Source organism: Lynx canadensis, chromosome C1 (genome assembly GCF_007474595.2).
Source record: "Lynx canadensis isolate LIC74 chromosome C1, mLynCan4.pri.v2, whole genome shotgun sequence".
In the NCBI taxonomy this organism is placed as follows: domain Eukaryota; kingdom Metazoa; phylum Chordata; class Mammalia; order Carnivora; family Felidae; genus Lynx; species Lynx canadensis.
This window is the reverse complement of record NC_044310.1, coordinates 40,861,989-40,889,538: the sequence shown is the minus strand read 5'-3', so window position 1 is coordinate 40,889,538 and position 27,550 is coordinate 40,861,989. Positions and strand designations below refer to the sequence as shown.

General features: G+C 35.8%; 1 protein-coding gene across 1 annotated transcript in view; it reads left to right on the top strand.

Annotated features, from left to right (window-relative positions):
• EPS15 (epidermal growth factor receptor pathway substrate 15) overlaps positions 1 to 27,550 on the top strand; it is a 148,889-nt gene that overhangs the window by 86,103 nt on the left and 35,236 nt on the right. The window contains 7 exon segments of the mRNA XM_030323635.1: positions 2,041 to 2,113; positions 14,248 to 14,409; positions 14,821 to 15,018; positions 21,549 to 21,752; positions 23,571 to 23,687; positions 23,915 to 24,005; positions 26,639 to 26,674. Of these exon segments, the coding sequence (XP_030179495.1) occupies positions 2,041 to 2,113; positions 14,248 to 14,409; positions 14,821 to 15,018; positions 21,549 to 21,752; positions 23,571 to 23,687; positions 23,915 to 24,005; positions 26,639 to 26,674 (881 nt within the window).

The following is a 27,550-nucleotide window of genomic DNA, read 5'->3' as shown; positions in this document are numbered from 1 at the left end:
TTACCCAAACATAGACTATATTTGCTGGTTAGAGCTGACAGTCCTTTCTAATCTGTTTTCCATTTTGCACCAAGTGAGCTTCTTTTTTTTGTTTTTTGCTCTCTTTTTCTTCTGTCTTGGCTACATTTTGTCAGCTCACTGCTTTCTTGCAGCCCTGTTTTCCTGCCTGCACACTTGATCTCTGAGCAGACCCTGTCAGTAATAGGAGTTAACAGAGAAGCAGAATGGATTGAATACAGACACACACGTTAGTGGCTATATTGCTGGTTTATGATACTGTGTGATGTTTTCTATTTTTGTTACTAGCTACTGTCAGAAACAAGGGGCAGAATTGATACTGACCTTGTGTGGAATGCCTCTGAGAATTTGGGATTGGGGGAGGGGGCTAGTTTTTCATGTGACTTACCTCTGACATGCTGCAGCAGGAATGAAAACACTCTTCTGTTCACATAAGGAGGAAAGAAAAAATTTCCAAGATTGAGCTTGCAGAATATGTGTGGTATACATAGATTTTTTTCTTCCTGTGATTTCTATTTTTTAATGTTACCTAAATTTATAAGGGTTAGAAGTGGGGGATGACCTTTGCATAATAAGTAGATTGAGGTATGGGAGGAACAGGCTGCCACAATGATTCGCATGGTAAGGGACTGTTTAAAATCTCCACAACATCGTGACCCACATTGTGAACCATCTGACAAGCGGTTAGTGAGCCATCTCAAGTGTTTAAAAGTAACAGTATACAAACAGCTTTTATTCTTGTGCTTTTTTTTCTCCCTCACAAATCTTAGGGACATTGTGCCTGTATTTCCAAAAGAGTTGATTTTTTCTGCGTTTAAAATATCACCTCAAATAGGTCAGAAATATAAATGTAGCATTAATATTGACCCTTAGGTATCCCCTCTGGTATAATTTCCCACTCTTCTTTATGCTACAGCTTAATGGAGCCTGAGCTTACATTTGGGTGATGTCTGGGATGAAACTGAAATACAGTCCTGAAGCTCTAAGGAGAAACTCTGTAGTACTAGTCTGGAGGACTTAGTGAATGCCTCCTCCCTTCTTCATGTGGCCTTCTTTTACCTTTGCACCCGCCCCAAAAATGTATTGCTTCAGAATTCTATGGATTTCTCTCTCACTTTGTAGAAAAGAAAAGAAAAAATGAAGGGAGCAAGTCCTTGTGTGTGTGTGATTTCAGTACCAACAGGCAGTTAAACTTATTACATCAAAAGAAATAGCTTTATAGTAATTCTGAATCTAAGGTTGTTTAAGACTGATTCATTAGAAATCTAGCTCTGATGGAAGCATATGAGAATTTAGATAATGGTATTTCAAAGTAGAAGTGGATCCTGGTATGTTTGATCTGAAGAATATAGAAAGAGATAAATGCTCATATGACTCTTTTTTTTACTTCGTATACGTTGTTTTATGTATTTGATCAGTTGGAATTGATAAGTGGTCCTAAAATAGCTTTTTTAAGCAGAGCGGTATTTCATAGAGCAAATGGCCTGTGTATTGACAGTCTTTTCCATTTTCTCTATGTTGTTTCATTCTAAAATTGGTACACACCAGTGATTTAAGGGGAAATTAACACTTCAATAAATGTCCTTTTCCTTAATATTGTTGGCTATTTCTATTAGCCATTTTCATTTGATTTGACGGTGGTACTTAAGGGTTAAGCTTACAGAGCTGATGCAACCCCTCCTTTTTTTCACCAGCGGTTTTCATTGGACATTATTTCCATAGCAACAGTGAGATCAGTGAAACCTGAGTGTTTCATTGATTATTTTTCTCCTCTTCCTTTTTTAATCTATTCTCTTTTCACCACATTTTAGTGAGAAAGCATTTTTTTTTTTTTACAAACAGAGCTCATATTGATTTCTATTCCATAAATAATTAAAAGAGGGTGGAAAAATCTGCCCTTCGCTTAAAAATTGAATGTTTCACTATGTATTTAAAAAGCGATTCAGGATTAGGAGGATGGATAACCATACCGGCTGTAGCTGATGTTCTCAAATATTCTTGCATTGTTTGCTGGTCTTCTAGGGAAAAGAATAATGTGGAACAGGACCTTAAGGAGAAAGAAGATACTATTAAACAGAGGACAAGCGAGGTTCAGGTAAATGATCTGTAAAACTGAGTATTCTATTTCTGATTTAGGATTCATTTTAAATGTATAGGGTCATTTACTGTGTGATGGTTGTGGTATTGATGAGTAGGTCTAGGGAAAACCTGTTATTTATGTAATATAAATATTTGCCTTTTACAAAATGATTCTTTTTCTCTGAATTCTGGCCTATAAAGATTACAGTGTGATGAGAAAGCAGTATTTTTCAGCATAAATTTCTAGTTTTGAAAGTATTTTTAAGATAATATTTGCCTACATATTATATTATTAAAGGTAAGTTTGAATGACTTACGATGTAAATATTATTACACCAATAAAATTAAATGAGTGAGATTGTCATTATCACCACCATCATCATCAAAACGCAAATTGGTTTTTATGAATGTGAAATTTTGTTAGCTAGGAGACCTAGTATTTTTAAAGGGCTGTTTCTCATAATACTGGTAGGATGGGAACTGAAACAATTCAAAATAGCATTTTGTAAGTTAATTAGCCAGGGTATCTTAAACTTTAGCATAAAGAGATTTAATTCATTTTCACTAAGTGCTGTGTTAAGTAGCTTCATTTTACAAATAGAAAAGAAAATAAAACCTCAATTTTTGATTAAGAAATAGTACAAAAAGGGGTATTTCAAACATTAAAAAATATAGAAAATTTGGCAGTGTTGCATTTAGAGCAGTAAACAATGCATGTGACCACTGTTTCTTGAATGCTATACCAGTACATACAGGAGGTTGGACATAGAAGCACTGTTATCAGTTGCCAGTAAGAGAGCTCATGGATGGGCCTTTTAAAACATGTTACTTATATGTTGGATTTCCCTGCTTGTGCTGATAGTTTACAATGGATGAAAGCTCTAAATTAGTAGATCCATTGTTTTGTTTTGATGTAGGACATACACCAGAGATTGTCTATCAGATGGACTATGCCTGGGTGGGAAGAATGATTTACTGAGATATTGAGGAAGAAGCCAAAGAGACTTCTTGTTACAAGTTTGTTATTTTATTAGATTACTACGTTTACTATATATATGGAAATTTTCCTAAAGGTGATGGAAAAGTCAAGAGATCATTACTAATATATTTCCCTTTGTGGTACTGAAATGAGGGGTGGTTACTTCAATTATGTTATTTTTGTGCAGTTTTTGAGCTTCTTAGGAAATGCAAAAGAGTCACAGACTTTAAGCAGTTCTTGCTGAAAATAACTTAAGAATAGAAGATAAAATAATCTATGTTTCCTCAATCTGAAGAGATAGATATAGTTACTGATATAATACTGGACAGCTTCTAAATTTAGCCAGATGGTATTTCAAAGTACAAAGGTTTTTGCAGTAGGCAATATCTTGTTATTAGTGTACATCTACTTGTTGGTTTTTCCCTACTGCGTCTTTTGAAGAGGTGAGTTTTTAAAAGGCTGGTTTGGAACAACACTAGAATTTATATTGTTCCTTTTAGGCTAAGTGGGCTATCCTTGAATATTTGATTTCTTACCACTTGAGAGGTTTTGTTTTCAGTCAAAATTTCTTCATGATTTCTTTGTTCTTTTTCACTTAGAAATTATGGTAAGGTATATGTTAAATCGTAAGCTTTGCTAAATCCAAAATGTCTTATTGGCAGGAGTCTAAATTATTTAATTTTTCTGATCAGGTGCTGTAAATAAAAGGCATCTTGGAGCATGCTTAGTACAGATGAAGTTGTAATGTTTGAACATAAGTTCATTGAAAAAAGAACATTGGGGGCGCCTGGGTGGCTCAGTCGGTTAAGCGTCCGACTTTAGCCAGGTCACGATCTCGCGGTCCGTGAGTTCGAGCCCCGCGTCGGGCTCTGGGCTGATGGCTCAGAGCCTGGAGCCTGCTTCGGATTCTGTGTCTCCCTCTCTCTCTGCCCCTCCCCCGTTCATGCTCTGTCTCTCTCTGTCTCAAAAATAAATAAAACGTTAAAAAAATAAAAAAAAAAAAAGAAAAGAAAAAAGAACATTGGATTAAAGCTTTATGTTAGATTTATTATTCATTCCACCCTTAAACAGGTATCTCTGTATTATACATGGTAATGAAACACTAAATTAAGAATGACATGGATAAATGACATCTACATGTAATTAAAACTTTTCATTTTAGTGATTATTTTCAATTTTCTGAAGCACAAGACAGCTTACAAGAACTGATAATAAGTAGATTTCATTGTCTGTTGGTTAACTCTGATTTATACATTAATGAAGCACAGACTAAGGAATAAGATGGATAATTAAAATCTGTAAGTAATCCCAAGTCCTAGTGCTTTATTTTCTAATTTCTCTGGCAAAAGGCAATTAGCTAGAGTTATTAATTAATAGCAAAATTAAAGAACTTCACTGCTTTCTTTTTTTTTTTAATTTTTAATGTTTATTTATTTTAGAGAGAGAGAAACAGAGCGGGAGTCGGGGAGGGGCAGAGAGAGAGGGAGACACAGAATCTGAAGCAGGCTTCAGGCTCTGAGCTGTCAGCACAGAGCCTCGTGGACTGTGAGATCGTGACCTGAGCCTTGGTCGGACACTTAACCAACTGAGCCCCCCAGGTGCCCCTGAACTTCCCTGCTTTCTGCTCCCACTTTCTAATGTAGGCACTAATGAGAAATGTCAAAATGAAGATATCAGGAGGAAAGTAAGGGAATTTTGACCTATCAGTGAATGTCTGCCCAATCCAAACTTGATTGCTTTTCTCCATATTTATAAAGTCATAGATAGTAATTATATGAGCTCATATCTCAAGCACAGAAACCAAATTTACATGTGACCAAAGTGCCAAAAGACTAGTTCTTTTTTGTTTTGCAGCTCTGTAGTCTTCCTAATACAGGTAAATTATAAAATCTGCTATGTAATTAATTTATAAATTTTTGTTTCCTGTCTATAGTCCTATGAACTACCATCTTAAAAACTTTCAGCTCAAGATTTTTTTCTTGAAAACCAAAGCAGCAATTAACTTCAAATTTTATTTCCTGAAATGATCACTATTAACACATATGATAAACCAGCAGTCTTTCTAGTGTATCAAGTTCTAGGGAGAAATTAGACCCAAAGTAACCCAATGGGAAAAAGTTATAAAAGTCCATTCTATCTTAAATGTATATGGTTTGGGCTTTTGTTTGTTTGTTAAGGGGAGAAAGCAGACCCACATTCTTTCCTACCTTAAACTGCCTACATACAATTTTATTAAAATTTTTCTTCTGAGTAAACAAATTAGGAATGCCCTGTCATGTGTGCTTTCTTCAGTGTTGCATAGAAGTTTGTAGGAATAACCTGGTATCAGACAAACTTGAATTCAGTTTTTGATTCTGGCTCTTCGTAGGTTTGTAAGTAAGTAATTTAATCACTACATATTAGTTTTCTATTCTGTAACATGGGATAATAAAAATACCAAACACTTAAAGTTGCTGTAGGAATAAAATGAAATGATGCAGTTACGGGGCCTCACAGAGTGATTGGTACCAGGTAAAATTTCAGTAAATGTTCTGATTAGTAGTAGTATTCTATACCCTACTGTCATCTCCTTATTATCTATCCCTCCTTTATTGTCAAGCTCTTCCTCCTCTGACTCCTATCTTTATTTAGGGCTATCTGCACACAGGACTCACCAATTTGAAAATACCTTGTTTTTGTTTTTTTGTTTTTTTCTGCTATTGCTGCCACTTTAGCTACCAACCTGGTTTCATTCCTTTCCTTCCTTCCTTCCTTCCTTCCTTCCTTCCTTCCTTCCTTCCTTCCTTCCTTCCTTCCTTTTCTTTGTGTGGCCATTTTTTCCCTCTTTCTAGCCTTTCAGTAATCCTGTTTAGTATGCTGTTTACCTGTACCAGTGTGCTTTAATTTTTCTTCCCAGAACTGAGAATAATCATATGACCCAATCTATTGGCCTTTCCTGCATTGGTTCCTGCTTTCTTGAATTGTGCTCTCTGAGATATTCTCCTGCCTCACTGACCTTTTGCTTTCTGTTGCCTTTGCAGAGATTGACTGATACATATGCTCTCCCCTTGTTTCCTTTCTTTTCCATGCCGCCTATCATCCATATGCTGGTGACTCCCAAATATTTATCAAGCTCTCTGCTCTCCAGCTTCACATCTCCAGTTAGACATTTTGGTGTTTATCATTTTGAAGTCAGTGTGTCTGAAATGAGTCTCATTTTGTTGAAAAAAAAAATTGGCTTCAATTTTAGACTCTCCTATTTCTATCAGTGTTTTCTTTCTCATTATTGCCACCCTTATTACCTAACATCTGAAATTTTGAAGTCAGATCATAAGTGCTCTTCTTGCCCATCTTCTTGCTTTTCTTCCTAAACCAATTTTAGTATCATGACTCTCAGATGTGAAAATCTTTACTGCTGCCCACTGCCGTGGTTAATGATCAGAGGATGTCGTATCTCATGGGTATATTGGAGGTAGAAAAAAAAAGATGAGATACAAATCCTCCTCCTGCATTACTTGGTTTTTTGTTTTTTGTTTTTGTTTTTTTATTGTCTGCCTCTAAACTATGTGCCCTACATATTCTCTTATTTCCACACTTACATCTTTTGTTGTGGTGATCTAGAATGTTCCCTATCTCCCTGCTTATGTGAATTCTGCCTGTGCCTTAAAGCCCAGCTCAAATCCCACCACTTGTCTAAATAAAACTTTTCCTTCTCTGTCCCTTAGTCTACATCAGTATTTCCTTGTCGGAACTCCCAGAGGAGTGTGTATTCACTTTTTATGGTATGTCCAGTATGTTACCTTATTATGCTAGTGTAGTGTGTATGATTCAGTATCTTCCAGCCTCTCTTGTAAACTCCTTAAGCTAAGAAATTGTACCTTGGAACAAATCTTTCAGTATAGTTGGTAATGTATTATTAGATAGAGATAAATTTAAGAAAGCTGTTGACAAAAGAAACGAATAAACTTCAGTTTTATGCATAAAATTTAAAAATAGGACAAGACACACCCAGAAATCATAGAAAGGATTGGGAGTATGGTAGGTATCAAACAGTCAGACTTTTCTATAGAGTTCATACTTGTTTATGCTATTCTCATGCAAAAGAAGCTCCCATTTCGTTATACTTTATCAATAAAGGTTCAGTAATTGATAGTAATTGTCCATTTTTCTTCATTTTAATCACTTAGTTTTTTTTTTCTTAGATGAAGAGGAAGGACTTATTTTGGGTGGAAGTAAAATTAGATACATGAGCTCAACATTCTTTTCCTAGCGATAATGCTCTTAGAACATGCTGGGAAGCATATGATTGGGAAATAAAGGCAGGCTGTTGATGAGGTTTCTAATACCCACCTACTTTAATAGACTGCCTTTCTGTTCTTTGACCTAAACGTCTTGCTCTACAGTTGATAACTTTTTTTTATATTAAGAATACTCCTGGGGCACCTGAATGGCTCAGTTGGTTAAGCGTCCAACTCTTGATTTTGGCTCAGGTCATGATCTCGTGCACGGTTCATGAGTTTGAGCCCTACAGTGCTATAAGCACAGAGCCTGTTTGGGATTTTCTCTCTCTCCCTTGCTTTCTGTCCCTCCCCTGCTTGCATGCGCTCTCTCGCTCTCTCTCTCTCTCTCTCTCTCTCTCTCGGTGGCTCAGTCGGTTAAGTGTCCTACTCTTGATTTCGGCTCAGGTCATGATCTCACAGCCTGTGAGTTCAAGTCCCATATTGGCTCTGCACTGACAGTGCGGAGCCTGGTTGGGATTCTCTCTCGCTGTCCCTCCCCGCTTATATGTGTGTGGGGTGTGTGTGTGTGGGTGTGTGTGCGTCCACATTTTCTCTCTCTCTTTGTCTCTCTCTCAAAATAAGAAATAAAATAAAATAAAATAAAATAAAATAAAATAAAATAAAAAAAGAATATTCCTGGAGTGCCTGGGTGGCTCAGTTGGTTAAGAATCCAACTCTTGATTTTGGCTCAGGTCATGATCTCACAATTTGTGGAATCGAGCCCTGTGTAAGGCTCCATAAGGACAGCATGGGGCCTGCTTGGGATCCTCTGTCTCCCTGTCTCTTTCCCTCTCTCTTCCTCTCTCTCTCAAAATAAATAAATAAACTTAAAAAAGAATACTCCTATAACTTCCATTTTGAAAATTAGGCCAACATAATGAATGTACCTGATTATTTCTAGTTTTGGATTAGTCTATAGAATTTTTAAAAGCAATTCAATAGCATTTTTATAAGATTTCCAAAATATGTAAAATTCCCCCTGTTCTCTTTAATAATTCTTCTTCAGGTATAGATATTCTAGTATAAATACATGTCTGTATATATGCTTTGGGGTTTTTAAGTAAGTGTTTTATTCATAAGTTAGTGCTTTGTTTATATTTTGCTCTTTTATATGAAACAGATGCAAAAGTATTCATGTTGTTAACACTTTGTAGGTTTGTTTGTTTGTTTATTTGTTTATTTATTTATTTATTTTTAAGGTTTTTCTTTATTTATTTTGAGAGAGAAAGCACCAGCAGGGAGGGGGAGAGAGAGAGGAGAGAGCAAGAATCCCAAACAGGCTCCACACTGCCAGCAGGGAGCCTGATGTGGGACTCTAACTCACAAACCCTGAGATCATGACCTGAGCTGAAGACAGACACTTAACCGACTGAGCCACCCAGATGCCCCAATACTTCTTAGGTTAATACTGAAGTTACTTCTTCAGTTGTGCAACTGACTTGAGTTGCTAAAATGAATTGTTTTAGTCTTTTAATATAGCAAAGAGTTTTTATTTATTTGTTTAAATTCTCTTTTCACTACCTTTGTAGCACTTCATGGGATATAGAAGGATGGGAATGAGTTTATCATTTTCAGTACCTTGTGTGATTTCTAGAAAACAGGACATTTTCCTTGAAAGTTCTTTTTAAATAAAGCCAAGATACCTTCCCTGATGAGGAACCTTTGATGTGACTGCTTTGGTATTTTTCTAAAACAAACCTTGGCACTGTGCTACTGTAGTTTTGTTCACTCCATTCTTGCCATTCTCTAATTGCTGCTATTCTCCTTTCTTCTGTTGATGGAACAGATAGGCAAGTAGAGCATGATCACGGAAAGTAGAGCATAACTAGGAAGGCTTCTGCAAATGTCTTTAGTCACTTACTTCATGGGATGGCATTTGATAGTGTTGAGGTTGTGCACAGAGGAGGATTTTCCCAAAGGGCTACCCTAAAGTTAAGAGTCAGTTATCCTAGTTTAGTGGAAGATACTGTTTGTTAGGAGAGCCTGCCACTGCCCTGGTTGAGGATGAGGTGGGGGTTTGGAGGGGTGAGGGGTGGGTAAGGATCCTTGGGAGATGTGTATCTGTTACCTTCACTTAGTCTCAGGGTAAGCAAATCTATACCAAAATAAGATAGCCAAGGTTATCTGGATACTGATGTTGATGTGGAAATTGTATTGCAGTGGTGGTAGCCTTACAAGTAATTTTGCAGTGAAATTTGATTCTTATTCTTGTAGTGTGTATATTTGCATCTGTTCATTTTGCTTTTGTGCAAATTAATCATTTTAAATCTGCTTACTGAAAAAGTAGATGCTTTTGTGTATGAGCTAGTGTTAGAATTTTTTAAGAGATCTTTTATCATACTTAGAAATAGACATGGAGAAACATTAATTATAATTAGTTTTGATGTGGACATCTATCCAGCTTAGATACTAATGTGAGGTATTTTCTCAGTAACCTTTCCCTTGGAGGTCTATACTTTTATGTTACTAAGTGGCTTTTTACTGCAGCTAAGAAGTGAGGCTGGGAAATTTAAGTGACTTTGTTTGCCTCCGTGGAAGAGAAAGGTCAAGAATGAATAAATATTATATTGGCTTGTTTATTCCCTTTCCTCTTGCATAAATTTGTCTTCTAAGGGTGTATTCAAAGTGGCTCACTAAAAATACTAGTTTTGAAAAATAGTTCAGTTTATTAAAGGAAACCAGTATAATCCTACTATTGGTAGTAGCTTTTACATAAAAATTCAGTCACATCTGAATATTTTTTTTTAACGTTTATTTATTTTTGAGACAGAGAGCATGAATGGGGGAGGGTCAGAGAGAGGGAGACACAGAATCTGAAACAGGCTCCAGGCTCTGAGCTGTCAGCACAGAGCCTGACGCGGGGCTCAAACTCACGGACTGCGAGATTGTGACCTGAGCTGAAGTCGTTCGCTCAACCCATTGAGCCACCCAGGCGCCCCTACATCTGAATATTTTTATACTGGTGTGAAACCACCAGAGGTATATGATACTTAAACTGCAAACTTGACATTTTTGGATTATGAAAGTAATATTGGTCCATAATTTATAAAATATAGAAAAATATAAAAAGAAAAAAACTCTACAATTTCAGCAAGAGAGAGACATTGTTAACATTTTGCTGTATTTTTAATGAATATACATAAATGGTTTTATATTTATTTGTGATTATACTGTACATGCCTTTGTATTTAGCTTTTAAAAATTAACATTAGGTCCTAGACATTTTCTTACATTACATGACCCTTTTAAGGTAAATTTTGTTTTTAATTAGATTCATAATAAAAGTAGAGACATCAAAATTATATCTATTTATAACATCTAGGTATTATTAGAGATGAAGTCCAAGATTTGGTGTGGGTGGGGGGTGAGGGGGGAGGCAGGAGGTTGAGAGAGGTTGGGAAGTTAGAGTGTTTGAGGATGGGAATAGGTAACAGATATTTTTTCCTTTTCCCACCCCTGAACATTTTTAATTAAGGGGAAAAAGAAAAAAGATTTTTCCACAGGATTCTTAAAAAATGCTTTTTAGGCCAGCATATCATTATATATAAACTATATAATAATAACTTTATAACCAAAGTAAGGTATTTATGATGGATTATATTCTCAAACTAGTAAAATTACTTTAGAGCTGCAGGTGGCATTTAAAAAATATTTTATAATTGACTTATAAGAAATTTTCAATCCACTGTAGTTTTTCAAGTTACTGTGTTAAAGTGAAGCTGCCTTCCTGAAGAGTAAGCATATAGGGGCACCTGGGTGGCTCAGGTGGTTGAGCATCCCACTCTTACTTTTGACTCAGGTCATGATCTGACAGTTTGTGGGATTGAGCCCCATTTTGGCTCCAGGATGATCATGGAACCTGTTCGAGATTCTCCCATTCTCTCCCTCTGCCCCTCTCCCGAACTTGCGTACTCTCTCTCTCTTAAAAAAAATAATAGTACATAATATTATGTAAAAAAGCACAAATATAAATGCTTAAAAATGTAAGAAAGGTATATGCTACAGTAAAATGCTAAAGCAGTAAAGATTATTTCCATATACAGTAATGGAGATTTTAAATGTCAGATCAATCTTGGTCTATAGACTATAAAAATATTGAACCAGTACAGAAACTTAGGTGGTATTCTAACAAAAACCATTTATTAGGTCAGTTTGAGGCTACTATTAATATTTACTTATAGTTTAAATACAGGGTGAAGCTTTTCACAGCATGTTAAAAGAACATAAAATCCTTTCTTTCTATCAACCTCAGGCACATTTTCCAATAGTTTCTCCCAGGTACTAGAAACTTTGTGATAGTTACAAATCATTGTTTAATTAATCATCTGGAATGTGCTAGCATTATACTAGATTGTGGAACCTCAAAGAAAGGTGAGACATTGGTTTTGTCCTTCAGCAGCTTATTATTTAGAGGTAACTATAATACAGTGTAGTAAGTGTGGTAATAGAGGTTAGGTACAAACTGCTGTAGGAACATAAGTAAAGGAAGCTCAAGGTGAGTCCGAGGAGATTAAATTTGACTGGGCTTTGAAGAATGAATAGTGTTTCCAGATAACCATGGTATGGAAGGGCACTCAAGGAAGAAGAAATGGCTTAGGCAAAAGGCACAGGGACATTGAAGTATATTGTGTCTTGGAGAAAGAAGATGGTGTATTGAGGCTGGGGCACTGGTGAATATAAGGAAAAGAGGGTAGTAGAAGAGAAAGGATAACGTGGGGCCCAGAATTAAAGGTTCTAATGTACCTTGCAGGCAGTTTTACTTTATCCCACAGATGAGAGGGAGCCATTATGTGTTTTATAGCAGAGTAACTAAAGAACTCTTCTTTACAATGAATTGTTTTCTTAAGAAAGTTGGACATTTGTAATAGGAAGAAACAAAGGCAGAAAAATAAAGCATGAGTCAAGGAAAGGACAATGAAAAGTAGCATGTATTTATTGAGGGCCAATGCCAGGTGCATATCTAAAACAATATCTTCATTTTGAGTATGGTTCAGTTAATAGTATAGGCAAGGTTAAAAATTTAGGCATGAAAAAATATTAGGCATTCTGGGAAATTAATGATAAAATACTAGTGGAGCTTACCATTACGAATCTATGATCACATAGACTCATGGAATTTACGCACAAGAAGAGTTTCATGATCATCTATTGTGTTGGCCCTTTTAAAGGAACTTTTTAAAGAAAGCAGCATGATAGTAGTTGCACTTTTAGATTAATCAGTTGGTTGAGAAAATATAAGTAAAAATCAGTTATTAAAAGCATTGTTCAATGTTTTATTTAATCACCGAAGCATCTACATGTATTTAAGAAATAGTGGTGTACTTGTGAAAGTTTAATCTGTAGACACTGTGTATAGCTTAGTGATTAAGAGCTCAGACTCTAGAATCAGAACCTAGTTTGAATCCATCACCTGTTAACTGTAACTTTGGACAAGTACGTGCCCATCTGTGCCTCAGTTTTCTCATTTGTAAAATGTTATTAACAATAGTACCTACTTCATAGATCAGTCATATGGATTATAAATGAATTCATGTATGTAAGGAGCCTGGACCAATACCTAGCACATTATAAGGGCTATTGTAGACATCCTTGTTTTGTATAAGTCGTGTGTAATTCAGAACCTTCTAAGTTTTTCTTTTGTTGTTCTTAGATTCTTACTCTGATGAATGATTGTTGGGGTCTTTGAACGGTATGTTAGTAAAAAGATATCATTATTTTTAGGGGTGCATGAATGGTTCTCCATATTCAGAATAGACAAAGCTTTTAGAGATAGAAAGTAGATTGGTGGTTGCCTAGGGCTGGGAATATTGGGAAGGAAATAGAGAGTGACTTGCTACTGGGTATGGGGTTTCTTTTTGGGGCAGTGAAAATGTTCTAAAAGAAATTGTGATGGTTGCACAGCTCTGTAAAGGTACTAAAAACCATTGAATTGTACACTTTAAATGGGTGAGTTGTTCAGTATATTTATCTTAGTAAAGCTGTTCTAGAAAATGAATAAAATTATTGCTATATATGAAGGAGACTTAGGGAAGGGAGGTGGTTGTAATGGTACTGGCGATGCTTGATGAGGAAGGCCTCACTGAGAAGGTTATGGTTGAGCAAAGACTTGAAAGAGATGAGGGATTAAGCCATATGGATACCTGGGGGGAGAACTTTCTAGGAAGAAGGGGTAATCAGTGGAAGATCTTGAGAGGAACCTGTTGGAGGAGCAGCAGTGAGGCCTAGAGTGGCTGAGCAAGGGAGAGTGCAGTAGGAAACGAAGTTGAGAGATATAGGGCACCGTGAGGACTTTTTATAGAAAGGGAGATGGGGAGTCAATGCAGAGTTTTGAGTAGAGGAGTGACTCATCTGACACAGGTTTTTAACAGTGGCTGATGTGCTGAAAATAAACTGTAGGTAGCCTGGGTGGAAGCAGGGAAACCAGTTAGAAGGCAGCAATCCAGGAGGAGATAATAGTGACCTGGACCAAGGTAGAGGGAAAAAAATGGTCAGTTTGAATATATTCTGAAGGAAGAAGCAGTAAGATTTGCTGACAGATGGAGATGAGATGTGAGAGAAAGAGAAGAGTCAAAGAAGATGCTGCTCTTTTTGGCCAGAGAAAGTGAGGGGGAAGATTGAAGATAAAGCAGATTTGGGGGGTGGAAATGCCAGGAATTCTGTTTTTGACATGGTCAAGAAGTTCATCGGACATCGAAGGACAGATTTGAGTAAGCAAATTGGATTTTAAAACCTGGAGTCTAGGGAAGAAATCCTCAAGTAAAGACCGTATTTAAAGCTAGGATTCCTCCAATCCACCAACATAATATGCTGAATAAGATGAGACTTTATTTTCCCTTAAGGTAATCTTTTAAAAATTGTTAACCTTCCCCTCTCTCCAAAGATAATAAATATGTTAATTTTCTTGTATTTCAGGATCTTCAAGATGAAGTTCAAAGGGAGAATACTAATCTGCAAAAATTACAGGCCCAGAAACAGCAAGTACAGGAACTCCTTGATGGACTGGATGAGCAGAAATCCCAGCTGGAGGAGCAACTGAAGGAAGTTAGAAAGAAATGCGCTGAGGAGGCCCAGCTGGTAAAGTGGCCATTTGCTGCTGTCTGTATCCAAACCTTGGTTGCTTTTCCTGGTGTAAGATGGGAACATGCTTTGCTTATTATTGTTGTTGCTGTTGTTGTTAGGTGGCAATCTAATCAACAGTTGGGGCACATGAAGGAGTTGGAGCACTGTTCATCCAGAAATTACAGGCCCTCTTTAGGGGAAAGAAGGCCCTTAATGTACTACTTTTCTAAATTTTAGCTGGAAGTATGGTACCTATACCTTCAAGTTCCCTCTATTCATCCCCTAATTGCCCTTTTCTACCAAAAATATAAACTTCAAAAAACACCACAATAGTAAACTAAACAAATAAACATATTTGCATTATGGAACATTTTAATGACATCTCTTTTTTATCTCTCTTTCTTCTCATTCACTTCCATGTGATAGATCTCATCCCTGAAAGCTGAATTGACTAGTCAAGAATCACAGATCTCCACTTACGAGGAAGAGCTGGCCAAAGCTAGGGAGGAGCTGAGTCGCTTACAGCAAGAAACGGCAGAATTGGAGGAGAGTGTGGAGTCAGGGAAGGCTCAGCTCGGACCTCTTCAGCAGCACCTCCAAGATTCACAACAGGAAATCAGTTCAGTAAGTCTTTGTGACAGCGAGAAACATGCTCAAACGGGGCCTCACCATATCCTCTTAGTGAATAATACTTGTGTTCCTTTACCCTCTGCCTAGTTTATTATTCATTTTTCATTCATTTTGTACAAATAGGTTTCTTGTTGCCTGTCGTAAATTAAGACTGTTATACATCGTGTATCTGATTATTATCATTGGAGTCCTGGTTAAGAGTATGGGTTTGTGGTTACATGGTTTAGGTTTAAGTGCTGTCTCTGCCACTTAACTGTGTGAATTACCTTAGTATCAGATTCCTTATCTTTACAATTAGAAAATTAACAGTACTTCTACCTTTTAGGTCTGTTGTAAGGATTAAATGCAATGTAAAGGTTTAAATAACTGTGAGACATTTTAGCGTAGTGTTTGGTACATAAATGCTTGCTAACTGTTGCTTATTTTTGTAAATAACAAAATTTACAAAATTGGGATTCTGATCTTAAAACCAGTTTTGCTCATTTGGAGACCTTTATTTTTTTTATTAGAAAATTGTTCTTTGTATAGATAAATGTGCCATGTTGTGTGAGTCCAGAGTATAGACCTTTTGCTTTGTTTTTTTCTGGGCTTCCCTATGTGGAAAATAATATTTTGTAGAATGGTAGTAAGCTGGTTAGTTAGGAGCAGAGAGATCATGTAGCTGATTCCTTTCATTTTGAATTTGAACCAACTAAAGCCAAGGAACATTAAGCAACCCACCTATGGTTACATAGCCTTTAAAAAGGAGCCACAGCCTAGAATCCAGATCTTCTAACATGTAGTCCAGTGTTCTCAGTTAATTATTATGTATAATGAAGCCCTACCCTTAATATATTTCCTTCCCCTCTCTTGTAGGTGAATACCTACTCACTCATCTTGCAAGACATAGCTTACTTCTTATTTCTTTATAGCATTTTCTGAACCCTGCCTTTATTGGACTCTACTTCTGTTACGGCATTCGTAACATTTTCCCCTAAATATTTGTTTCTGTGTCTGTCTCCCCAAGCAGACTGAGCTTTTTGGTCTAGAAACTTACACATTTTTTTCTCTCATCATTTAGCATAGTTCTTATCCCAGTATAGGTACTCAATATACAAGTAACCCAAAAGAATGCTATCCTAGTGAGACTGCTACCAACTGAATGAATATTCTTTAAAATAATTTTCTTCTTTGAGTTTTTTTTTAAATTGGTTTTTTGAGGTATAATTTACATACCATAAAATTCACAGCTTTTAAGGGTACATACAATTCAGTGATTTTCAGTAAATTTAGAATTGTTCAAACATCACAATCCAGTTTTAGAACATCTCTATCACTCCTAAAAGATCCCTTGTGCCCATCTGTGTGAGTCCCCACTTCTACCCCTAAGTAATTAGTAATCTGCTTTCTATTTCTATAGATTTGCCTTTTTGAGCACTTCATGTAGATGAAATCAAACACTGTGCAGCCTTTTTCATGTGGTTTCCTTCACACGCGTAATGTTTTTGAGGCTCATCTGTGTTGTAGCATGTATCAACATTTATTTCATTGTGTATTTATAAAGTATTTTGTTTATCTATTCACTGATTAATGGGCATTTGGATTCTTTCTGCTTGTTGGCTGTTATGAATAATGCTGCTATGAACATTTGCATACAATTCTTCATATGGACATGTGTTTTCCTTTCTCTTGGATATGGAATAGTTGGTTATATTGTGAAGTTCTGTTTAAATTTTTTTTTTTAATTTTCTTTCTTTTTTTTTTTTTTAACTTTAGGAGCACCTGGGTGGCTCAGTTGGTTAAGTGTCCGACTTTGGCTCAGGGCATGATCTCGCAGATCATAAGTTCGAGCCCCACATTGGGCTCTGTGCTGATGGCTCAGAGCCTGGAGCCTGCTTCAGATTCTGTGACTCCTTCTCTCTCTGTCCCTCCCCACTTGCGCTCTGTCTCTCTCAAAGACAAATAAACATTAAAAAATTTTTTTTTAAACTTTAAATTGCCAAACTGTTTTCCAAAGTCACTGTACCATTTCACATTCCCACTAGCAATATATGAGGGTTCCAGTTTCTCCACAATGTTAACAACACTTTATTGCCTACCTAACTGATTATAATTGTTCTAGTGTGTGTGAAGTGGTGTCCCATAGTTTCTAATTTGCATTTTTCTAATGACTAGTGATGTTAAGCATCTTTTCATGTGCTTATTAGCCATTCGTAAATCCTCTTGGATGAAATGTCTGTGTAAGTCTTTTGACCATTTTAAAAAATTGGATTGTCTATTATAAAATTACAGGCATTTAAAAAAATATATTTTGGGGGCGCCTGGGTGGCGCAGTCGGTTAAGCGTCCGACTTCAGCCAGGTCACGATCTCGCGGTCCGTGAGTTCGAGCCCCGCGTCAGGCTCTGGGCTGATGGCTCAGAGCCTGGAGCCTGTTTCCGATTCTGTGTCTCCCTCTCTCTCTGCCCCTCCCCCGTTCATGCTCTGTCTCTCTCTGTCCCAAAAATAAATAAACGTTGAAAAAAAAAATTTAAAATAAAAAAAAATATATATTTTGGATATAGGTTCTTTATCAGATATTTGATTGGCAAATAATTTCTCCTCATATCTTGCTTGTCTTTTCATTTTCTTTGAGGTTTTTGAAAGGAGACTTTTTTCAAAGGAAGGAACATAAATGAGAAAAGTAGAAAGGACACTGGATATTATAAATTATTACCGAGAAAATAAAAACAGTATTTATGAGCAAGGAAAATAATCTCAGCAAAATATTCTACCAAGTGTGCCAGAAGATATTTGGGATCTATGGAAGGAATTATATCCTTGCATCTGATCTCCAAACCTTAAAAACAAACATACCAGGGCACCTGTCTGGCGCAGTCAGTAGAGCATGGGACTCTTGATCTTGGGGTCATAAGTTCAAGCCCCATGTTGGGTGTAGAGTTTACTTAAAAAATAAAAATAATTAAAAAATAAATAAAAAAGGAAAGAACAAACATAGCAATTTCTTACATTTGATTGAGTGACTTGTGTCTTTCCCACGAAGGGCAGTATTTTCCCATGGGTCTATAAAAATGAAAATCCAGTTGTAAATTTTCCTGAGGTTTTAATTGCCCTCTAAAGCCAGACAGCTTTTCTGGTAAAAGGAATACTTGAAGAAAAATGTTCTGATTTGCTGAATTTTCATCTTCTTACCTTGTATTTATGGTAAGAAAAAGCAAAGAACCTCTGGCTTTAAGTCTATGTATATTACTTACATGATATATACTATTTTAATCCATGTGTTTCTGGCATTCTGATAGAGCTTGTGTTAGTTGTGTGATTTTTTTTCTCTATATCCTCTAAGTTTATGCAGAGACTAAGGAAGAAGAGAGTTGCGTGAGAGAGCGAGACATGGGAAAGCCTAGTTTTGTTCAAGATTTTATTGTCTCAGAAGTAATTATAAGGAATAAATGTCCTACATAGAACTCTTTGATTGGCAAGTATTTCCACATACTGCTTCATCTATATGATGGGTATTTAAAGTTTGAAAATTTTTTTATTTATTCATTTATTCATTTATTTTTAAGTTTTTTATTTAAGTCACTTCTACACCCAACATGGGGCTCGAACTCACAACCCTGAGATCAAGAGTCACATGCTTTTCCAACTGAGCTAGTTAAGTACCCCAAGGTTTTAAATTTTAGACTGTAAGGTGTAGTGGGTATTGAAATTTATTTAATGGTCATGATAAAATTCTTTTAAAAAATGAAATAAAGCAAGAGTGTCCTGAAGCGTTCAAAGCTTTTGAGTCTTTGGTGCTGCTAATCACTGAGGTGTTCATTATTTCAGACTCCATGAAGCCGACCCAACTTGACATCCACTGATAACTGGAAGCGAATAAAGGTCATCTTATCGCTCCTCAAATGCTTGCAGCCTGATGTGTTAAAATAATTTTGTGAGCTTTAGGAGGTTCAGTCAGGAACAAGAAAAAAGTCAGAAATGGGAAAATATAGAGGAGATATTGGGCAGCTCTGAAGCAGATGGACAAGGGGAGAGCTGTGCCTCTGGTCCCCACGGAAAACATCTCCCTGGCCTGTATAGTCAGTGATTGTGCCCAACTCAGTGAGAAACACTGCCTTACCCATAAACATAAAATTGTTTTATCCAAATAGCATAAAATTGTTTTATACATGCACATTTGTTCTCCTCATATACATTGCAAGTATTTAATGTATAAAAGATCAAATTAACTGTTGTTAATAATGGAGCACTACACTATGTACATTTGTAAAAATAGAAAGTGAGAAGTCTGATAATTCTACCTCCTGGAGAAAAACAATGTTTGCAGTATGGTATCTTTTTAGAATTCTGTCTGCACATGGATGCACCTGTCTTTGTGTGCCTGTGCATTCATATATATACTTATACCGGTTGTTTTTGTTTAGAAAAAATAAAGACATACTTTGTATTTGAAAAAATGAATACAAATAAAAATGAAATAAGACAGAATAGGAAACATCAGGGTGCATTACATGGCATAAGGATAAGTACTATCATGTAATTTTTTCACGATTGTATGTGTATGTATGTGTGTGTGCATGTGTGTAAATTATTTATATGGATCAGTGTATCTATATATATGTGTTTATGTACATGCATATTCAAATAAATACATATATATTTACTGGGTTAGGGTGTAAAATCTATTTCTTTCTATGGATTAAAGTAAAAAAATATTTATAAGCCACAACTCAATAGCGCTAGGAATATAAAAGGCATATGCTATGTGTTACAAATGTGTAGTATTTTGGATTGTTAGTTTAAATTCTCAATACAGTACAGTTTGGTAGATACATATGCTTACTGATAACCCACTGTTTAAATTTATAAACACAATACTTGTGTCCATTCAGTGAACATAAAAGCACTTACAGTGTACATCATTGTGCTAGATGTTGGACATACAAAGTTGATGGCAAAAGTTGTGGTCCCTGCCCACAAAGAGATCAAGGTCTTTAACTTTTTAAATATGGAATGAATTAGTGGAAAAGAAATAGGAAAATTTAATTGGTATAATAGTGAGAAATGCAGTGTGCTAGGCACTTTATACTCAATGTCCACTGTTTACACAGACCTTTACATTTTACAGAGTTTTTTCAAAAATTTCTGCTTCACTTAATCATCTGTGGAGATAGTTCTTACTTTATGGGTTGAGAAATGGAAGCTTGGAGACTAAACTTTGACTAAGAGAGTTGAAGGTGATAGAGCTTGATTGACATCTGTCTCCCAGTCCAAAACAGTGTTCCTTTCTCAGCTGATGACCCTGAAAAGACCTTTGGTAAATTACAGATTCCAAAATGAGCAACTTAAAAACCTTATGCAGAAAATAAGGTTAGGGGAATTGAGAGTTGATTTATGAAATGCTAATAGGTAATTTTTATGATTCCTAAAACAAAACAAAACAACCACACGACATGCTAATAAATAAAGGGAATTCCAATGTAGCGTAAAAAATATATTTTATGAAAAATGGGCACTATTCAGTAAAATTCCATTCATTACTTCTTTTCACTAGAAACATATTTTTTTAATGTTTTTAATGTTTATTTATATCTGAAGGAGAGAGATACAGAGCATGAGTGGGGAGGGGCAGAGAGAGAGAGGGAGACACAGAATCTGAAGCAGGCTCCAGGCTCCAAGCTGTCAGCACAGAGCCCGATGCGGGGCTTGAACTCACAAACCATGAGAGCATGACCTAAGCCAAAGTTGGACACACAACTGTCTGAACCATCCAGGCACCCCAACTAGAAACATATTTTGATTCTGACCTCTCTTCAGTTTCTTTGAGATGTTTGTTAATTTATTTTTCTTTATTATAGTTGTTGGTATCAATAAGCATTTTTTTCCTGCTTCTGGTCCCAATCTTTTTCTTTCAGTACTGAATATTACAGCTTATTGAATTCTGCCTCTGTGTCCCCCTATTGCCCCAGAAATATAAAGTCACTTGGATACTGAAATCCAAAATACTTTGTCCTTTATTTAACATGTTTAGAATAGCTTAGATTTAGAGACCATTCCTAGGACTCTAGCCCATTAATAAATAATGCCAGAGCATAGGACAGTAGTTCATTTTACCTTCGTCTTCACTCCTTTCCTTCCCAATAGGAGTGTAGATGGCTCCAAACCCTTGTGTGCTCTCCCTCAACTTCCTTTATTTCTCCCAAGCTTCATCACAAAATCTTCTCTTGCTCTCTTACTTTGCTATCTTTTTCCCAATACCCTGACATTTTCCCCAATTATACCTAAAGGACACCAAAATGCAGATATTTGAATCAAAATTCTTGAAACTTTCAAAAGATGCACAAAAGCAAATCCATATATACTGGAATTTCAGGTGAACTCTCTGGGATGGATTACTGAAATCTCTCTAAGTCATACTGCATCCCCAGAGGATTCTCCTTAATGGAAGCAAATTTATCTTTGACTCAGTCTAAGGGTATAGCTATTTCTCTGTTGTGAGTCTTTCTAGTAATAAATTCTGTTTTGTATTTCTACTTTGTGTTGACAGATGCAAATGAAACTGATGGAGATGAAAGAGCTGGAAAACCATAATAATCAGTTAAATTGGTGCAGTAGCCCACACAGCATTCTTGTAAATGGTGCTACAGATTATTGCAGCCTCAGCACCAGCAGCAGTGAAACAGCTAACCTTAATGAGCATGCTGAAGGCCAAGGCAACCTGGAGGCTGAGCCCATACACCAGGAATCTCCAGTGAGTCTAATAGTTACATAACCTCCATAATCAACTTCAGAAGAAGAAAAGTTTTTGTTGACATCATACTTAATATAAATATGTGGCCTTGCCTCATCTAAGGACGGTTGAATTTTTTTTTTCCCTCTAAGAGGCAGACAGTAGGTATTGATTCAACAGTTCTAACAGTTTTAATTAGTGTAAAATATAATTTCAATCAATTAATTATAAAGTGTGTTTTCAAAACAGCTCTATAGATAGCAACTGTATAAAACATTTTTTAAGTACTCTCACCCGATGCTGAAAGTAATTCTTTATTTCATAATGTTGAGGACATTTATTTACCAGCTGTTTAGAGAGCACCAGCTATGTGCAGCAGTGCTGCTGTATTATGTGTGAGAGCTGCAGACACAAAAGACTTTAGCCCTGCCGTTAAGTAGCATACAGTCTAGTAGTGTTACACTGTGTTAAAGGGCTGTGATAAAGGAAGCACAGGATATTTAGGAAGGACAGCTTGGAGGGGGCTCAAGATTTTGTAGAGAAAGGTATACAGGTGAGCTTCAGAGTAAGAAGGGTTAAGTAAGGAAGAAGGTGCTATGTTCATGGCAGAGAAAACAGCATTTGCATAGGTATGAGATGGGAGAAAACATGCCTCATAGGGTCACAAGAAGTTCTTGAAGGCCATCTTGTGATGGTGGGGAGAGTATTGATAGGAGATGAGGCTTTCTTATAGTGGCTACCTGCATTACCTCTTTCTTAAAATAGAGATGTCTGCACCCCATTCCAAACTTGCTGAGCTAGAGTTTCTGGAATGGTGCCAGGTACATATATTTTTACAAAAAAATTCCACAAGTGATAGTGATGTGTACCTGGATAAAAATGACCACTTTTAGGTTACAAAGGGCTAGAGAGTAAGAAATTTGGATTTATCTTGAAGCATTGGGTGATTTATTTTATTGCACTGAGTAGCCACTGAAGAATTATAAGCAAGAAGTGACATGATTGTATTTACCTTTTAGAAAATGTAGAAAATGGATTCAGGAGTGGGACTGGACACATAGATTTGTTAAGAAACTATCGGAATGGTCTGTGTGATACTGTTTTAGCCTAAACTTAAGCAGTAATTGGAGGAATGATGATGAGAAGAATACAAGCTTGAGAAATATAAAAGATATAAAATTAACAAACTGATTTTTATTTAGGCATTGCAATCTTGGATTCATTATATAATATTCTTTTAAGTACAAAAGGCAGATTACTCGGTTATCCTTCAAAAACATAGGGTGATATGAAATGGAGATTTCTGCCACTTCTTAAGCCCTTTTACCTACTGGTCAAAATCCAGAAAGCAATGGGAAACCACTGAAGAAAGTTTAACCAGAAGGGTCATGATCAGACTCACATTTTAGATCTATTATTTTGGCTACTATAAGAAGGATTGATTGGAAGGGCACATATTGGAAGCAGGAAGTCATTTGGAAGGTTTTTACAGTGAGCTGGAGACCAGAATGATGATACTATAAATGGATGATAGTGACAGTGAGGATGGAAAGGAATGGATTTGAGAAGAAGGTAGGGGGTTGACTCAGCAAGACTTGGAAGCTAGCTGGGGGATGACCGAAGGGAAGTAGTTAAGGATGACCTGAAGTTTTCTGGCCTGATTGACTTCGATACTTGATGATACCATTTTCCTAAGAAAGCTTTTAAGAGAAGAACTCATTTAATGAATATGTTCTGCTTGTCTTTTGTATTTTTTAGTATGTTTTGGTTATCCTTTGTTAGTTTCCTATGACAAGTAGAAAATACATTGTTAGTCCATGTAACATTAATATTTTGTAGGCAAGAAGTAGTCCTGAAATACTGCCTTCTGGTGTGACTGATGACAACGAAGCGGTGACTACAGCTGTTAGTGAGAAAGTTTGTTCTGAATTTAATAGTGACAGACATTCAAAAGAGGTAAAAAATAATTTTATATGTAAGTGTTCTTTTACTGGTTTTTCTGGATGGGTTATATACTGTTTTAGGCTAAGGAAAGAAAAATGTGTTAAGTGAACTTTATGACTATAGAAATATTTGTTATATTACCTTTCATTGATTTTTCATAGCATGTTATTATATTTTAAAATGTTACATCTTAAAACTGGTTCCTAAAACAATATTTTTTAATTTAAAATTATTTTTAGGGAGATCCATTTAATGTAGAATCAAGTTCACTGCCTGATCCAGTTGCAGATACAAACTTGGATTTTTTCCAGTCTGATCCTTTTATTGGCAGTAAGTACTCTTATTTTTATATTATGGGTTTACCAGAAAAAAAGGCTTTTTAATATATACTGTATAAGAATTTCATATATAAATTATATAAGAATTAGTTTTGAGAGCCTACTTATTACAACAAAAATAGAGGGGAGTAGAGATGTGATATGTTTGTACTTGCTGTATTTGTCCTCTTCAGGCAACTAACTCGTGGGACTAAGCCACTGATTATGTCTTACGAGCCTCTGATTAAGAACATTTTTCTTCTTCAGAATAAGAATCAAAAGAAAGAGATATTATGGACCAGGAGAAGAGATTAGGTACTCTTAAGTCAACCAGCAATTTTTACTACTAAAGTGCCCACACCGTGCTTTTAAAACAGTGGAATCTATAGCAATTAGAAGCCTGATCCCTGCTCTTAAGGTGCCTAATGTGTTATTGAAGAAATAAATATAAGTTTAATAATTTAAAATACCTTATATTAATGTAAACTGTGTTATATACCACTGTGTCAAAGCTCTTTTTGCAATTTATTTCCAAATCAGTTTGTGAAACTGATAGGTCAGTTTACAACAGTTTTATTTTTATTTATTATTACTTTTTAAGTTTATTTATTTATTTAGAGAGAGGGGGGCAAGGAGGGACAGAGAGGGGGAGAAAGGATCCCAAGCAGGCTCCCCACTGTAAGTGCAGAGTCCAACATGGGGTCCAATCCCACAAACCATGAGATCATGGCCTGAGCCAAAATCAAGTTGGACGCCCAACCGACTGAGCCACCCAGGCCCCCTAAGTTTTTATTTCAAATCCAATTAGTTAATATACAGTGTAATATTAGTTTCAGGTGTAGAATTTAGTGATTCATCACTTATGTACAACACCTGGTGCTCATCACAAGTACCCTCCTTAGTCCCCATCACCTATTTAACCTATCCCCCTGACTACCTCCCCTCTGGTAACCATCGTTTGTCCTCTATAGTTAAGAGTCTATTTCTTGGTTGGCCTCTCATTGTTTTCCCCTATAATAGTTTGTTTTGTTTCTTAAATTCCACATATGAGTGAAATCATATGGTATTGGTCTTTCTTTGACTTATTTTGCACTCTCTTGTTCCATCCACATTGTTGCAAATGGCAAGATTTCATTCTTTTTGATGGCTGAATAATATCCATGATACATATACATACATACCACACCTTTACGCATCCATCAGTCGATGGACATTTGGGCTGTTTCCCTAGTTTGGCTATTGTAGATATTGCTGCTGTAAACATCGGGGTACATGTACCCATTTGAATTACTATTTTTGTATTCTTTGGGTAAAGTTCTTTTTTTTTTTAATTTTTTGAGGAACCTCCATACTGCTTTCCAGAGTGGCTTCATCAGTTTGCATTCCCACCATCAGTGCAAGAGGCTTCCCCTTTCTCCACATCCTCGCCAACACCTGTTTCTTGTGTTTTTACTTGTAGCCATTCTGACAGGTGTGAGGAGATAACGCCTTGTAGTTTTGATTTATATTTCCCTGATCATGAGTGATGTTGAGCATCTTCCATGTGTCTCTTAGCCAGGTGTATGTCTTCTTTGGAAAAATGTCTATTCATGTGTTCTTCCCACTCTTTAATTGGATTATTTTTGGGGGGTGTTGAGTTTTATAAGTTCTTTATAGATTGTGGATACAACCCTTCATCGGATATGTCATTTACAAGTATCTTTTGTGGAGCATATTTCTATGTCCTTATGGGCCATTTGTCTACCTTCTTTGGAGAAATTTTATTCAAATAATTTGCCCATTTTTTATTGTTTCTCTTTTTATTGTTGACTTCTAAGTGTTCTTCACATATTCTGAATACAAGTCCCTTATCAAATATATAATTTGCAAATACTTTCTTGTATTTTGCATTGTCTTAATTTTGATCAAGTCCTACTTATCTGTATTTTCTTTCATCACTTGTGCTTTTGATGTCATATCTAAGATCCAAAGTCATTAAGATTTACTCTTAAGTTTTCTTCTAAGAGTTTTATAGTTTTAGCTGTTACATTCAGTCTTTGATCTATTTTTAGTTAATTTTGGTATATGGTATGAGGTAGGGGTCCAACTTTATTCTTTTGCATGTGGCTGTCCAGTTGTCCCAGCATCATTTGTTGAAAAGACTGTTTTCTCCGTGGAATTTTCTTGGCACTCTTGTCAAATAACAAATGACCATAAATGTAAGGGTTTGTTTCTGGACTCTTTAGTTCTAGAAGAATTATTTTTTACTTCAGTGAAGCTTAGTGTCTTTGTTTCTGAACTGGTGATGATAATACCCATCCAGTACTCTTGTGAAGAGTAGAGAATTTTGTTAGTAAAATTATTGCTGTTGTGCCTGTCTTTTCCCTTCTGTCTGTAACTTCAACTTGTGATCAAGAGTTAAGTATAATTGACTCCAGTTAAAATTAGCTTCTTTTATGAGGTATGTTAATGTTCTGCCTTTACTCTTTATTATTTTGAGTGTTTCCTAAAGGTGAATGGCATTTAGTGTTTTATCTACTTTGAGGTGGAGTTAATGAAACAGACTTTGCTTTAACAAAATTTGCTTTTGTTTAAAGTTACTTTTAAGTAATGATGTCACACAGTAAATATTGTTATTGTGATTCCTACTTATTTATTTTATCACAGGTGATCCTTTTAAGGATGATCCTTTTGGGAAAATTGGTGAGTATATTATTGAGGTCCAACTTAGCTATAATTTGATTCTACTTGATTATAAACTTATGTTGTATTTAGAAATGAGAGATCAAAGTTAGGTAGTTATAGTAAGTGGGCTTCTTTTTTATTCAATTTTTAAACGGTTATAAGGCCCCACTAAGATATTGTAGGTGCCTGGCATTTTTAGAAAGAAAGTGGTAGATGCTTGTGAATTTGCTTAATGAACTGTTAGCATTACTTTTTAAAAAATAACATTAATGTTTATATTTTGATGCTTTTAATAATACTTAGACTGATTTTTCCTTGTTCACCAAGGATTAGATGAGTATAGTGATCTGCGCTACTACAGGGTTTAGAACATTTTGTTTTCCTAAGATTACAGTGTATGAATGGGGGGAAAAAAACATCTTAAAGAATTACTAAATATCAGGCTTTATAATATATTCTTTCCCTGGGATTTTACATTAGAATTAAAGCAAATCTTGTGTACCATTTGGTTATGCTTCCCATACCTGTTCCAAATAAGTTTATTAGTTGAAAGACTGTATTTTTTAACCAAATCACAAAGGAATTTGTGATTCCCACTCCCCTAAAATTAGAATCACCTGCTTAGAGGAATTACTTAAACCTAGCATACAGGTAACCTTTGTGTAGTAAGTGTTGGCATTGTTGATTTGCTTTGGGTGAATGATGAACAAATAGGAAAAAGAATATTAATTCAAGCTATTTAACTAGGTGCAACTGTCTATATTTTTTTATAATCAATAATTGGAATCCAAAGTACCTATTTTAGATTCTGCAGAAGTTAAAAATATCTTTTTATTAAGTCAATTATCATACCTTCAAGTGACAGGAAATTTAGTGTAGTAGTTTTTAGTCTTT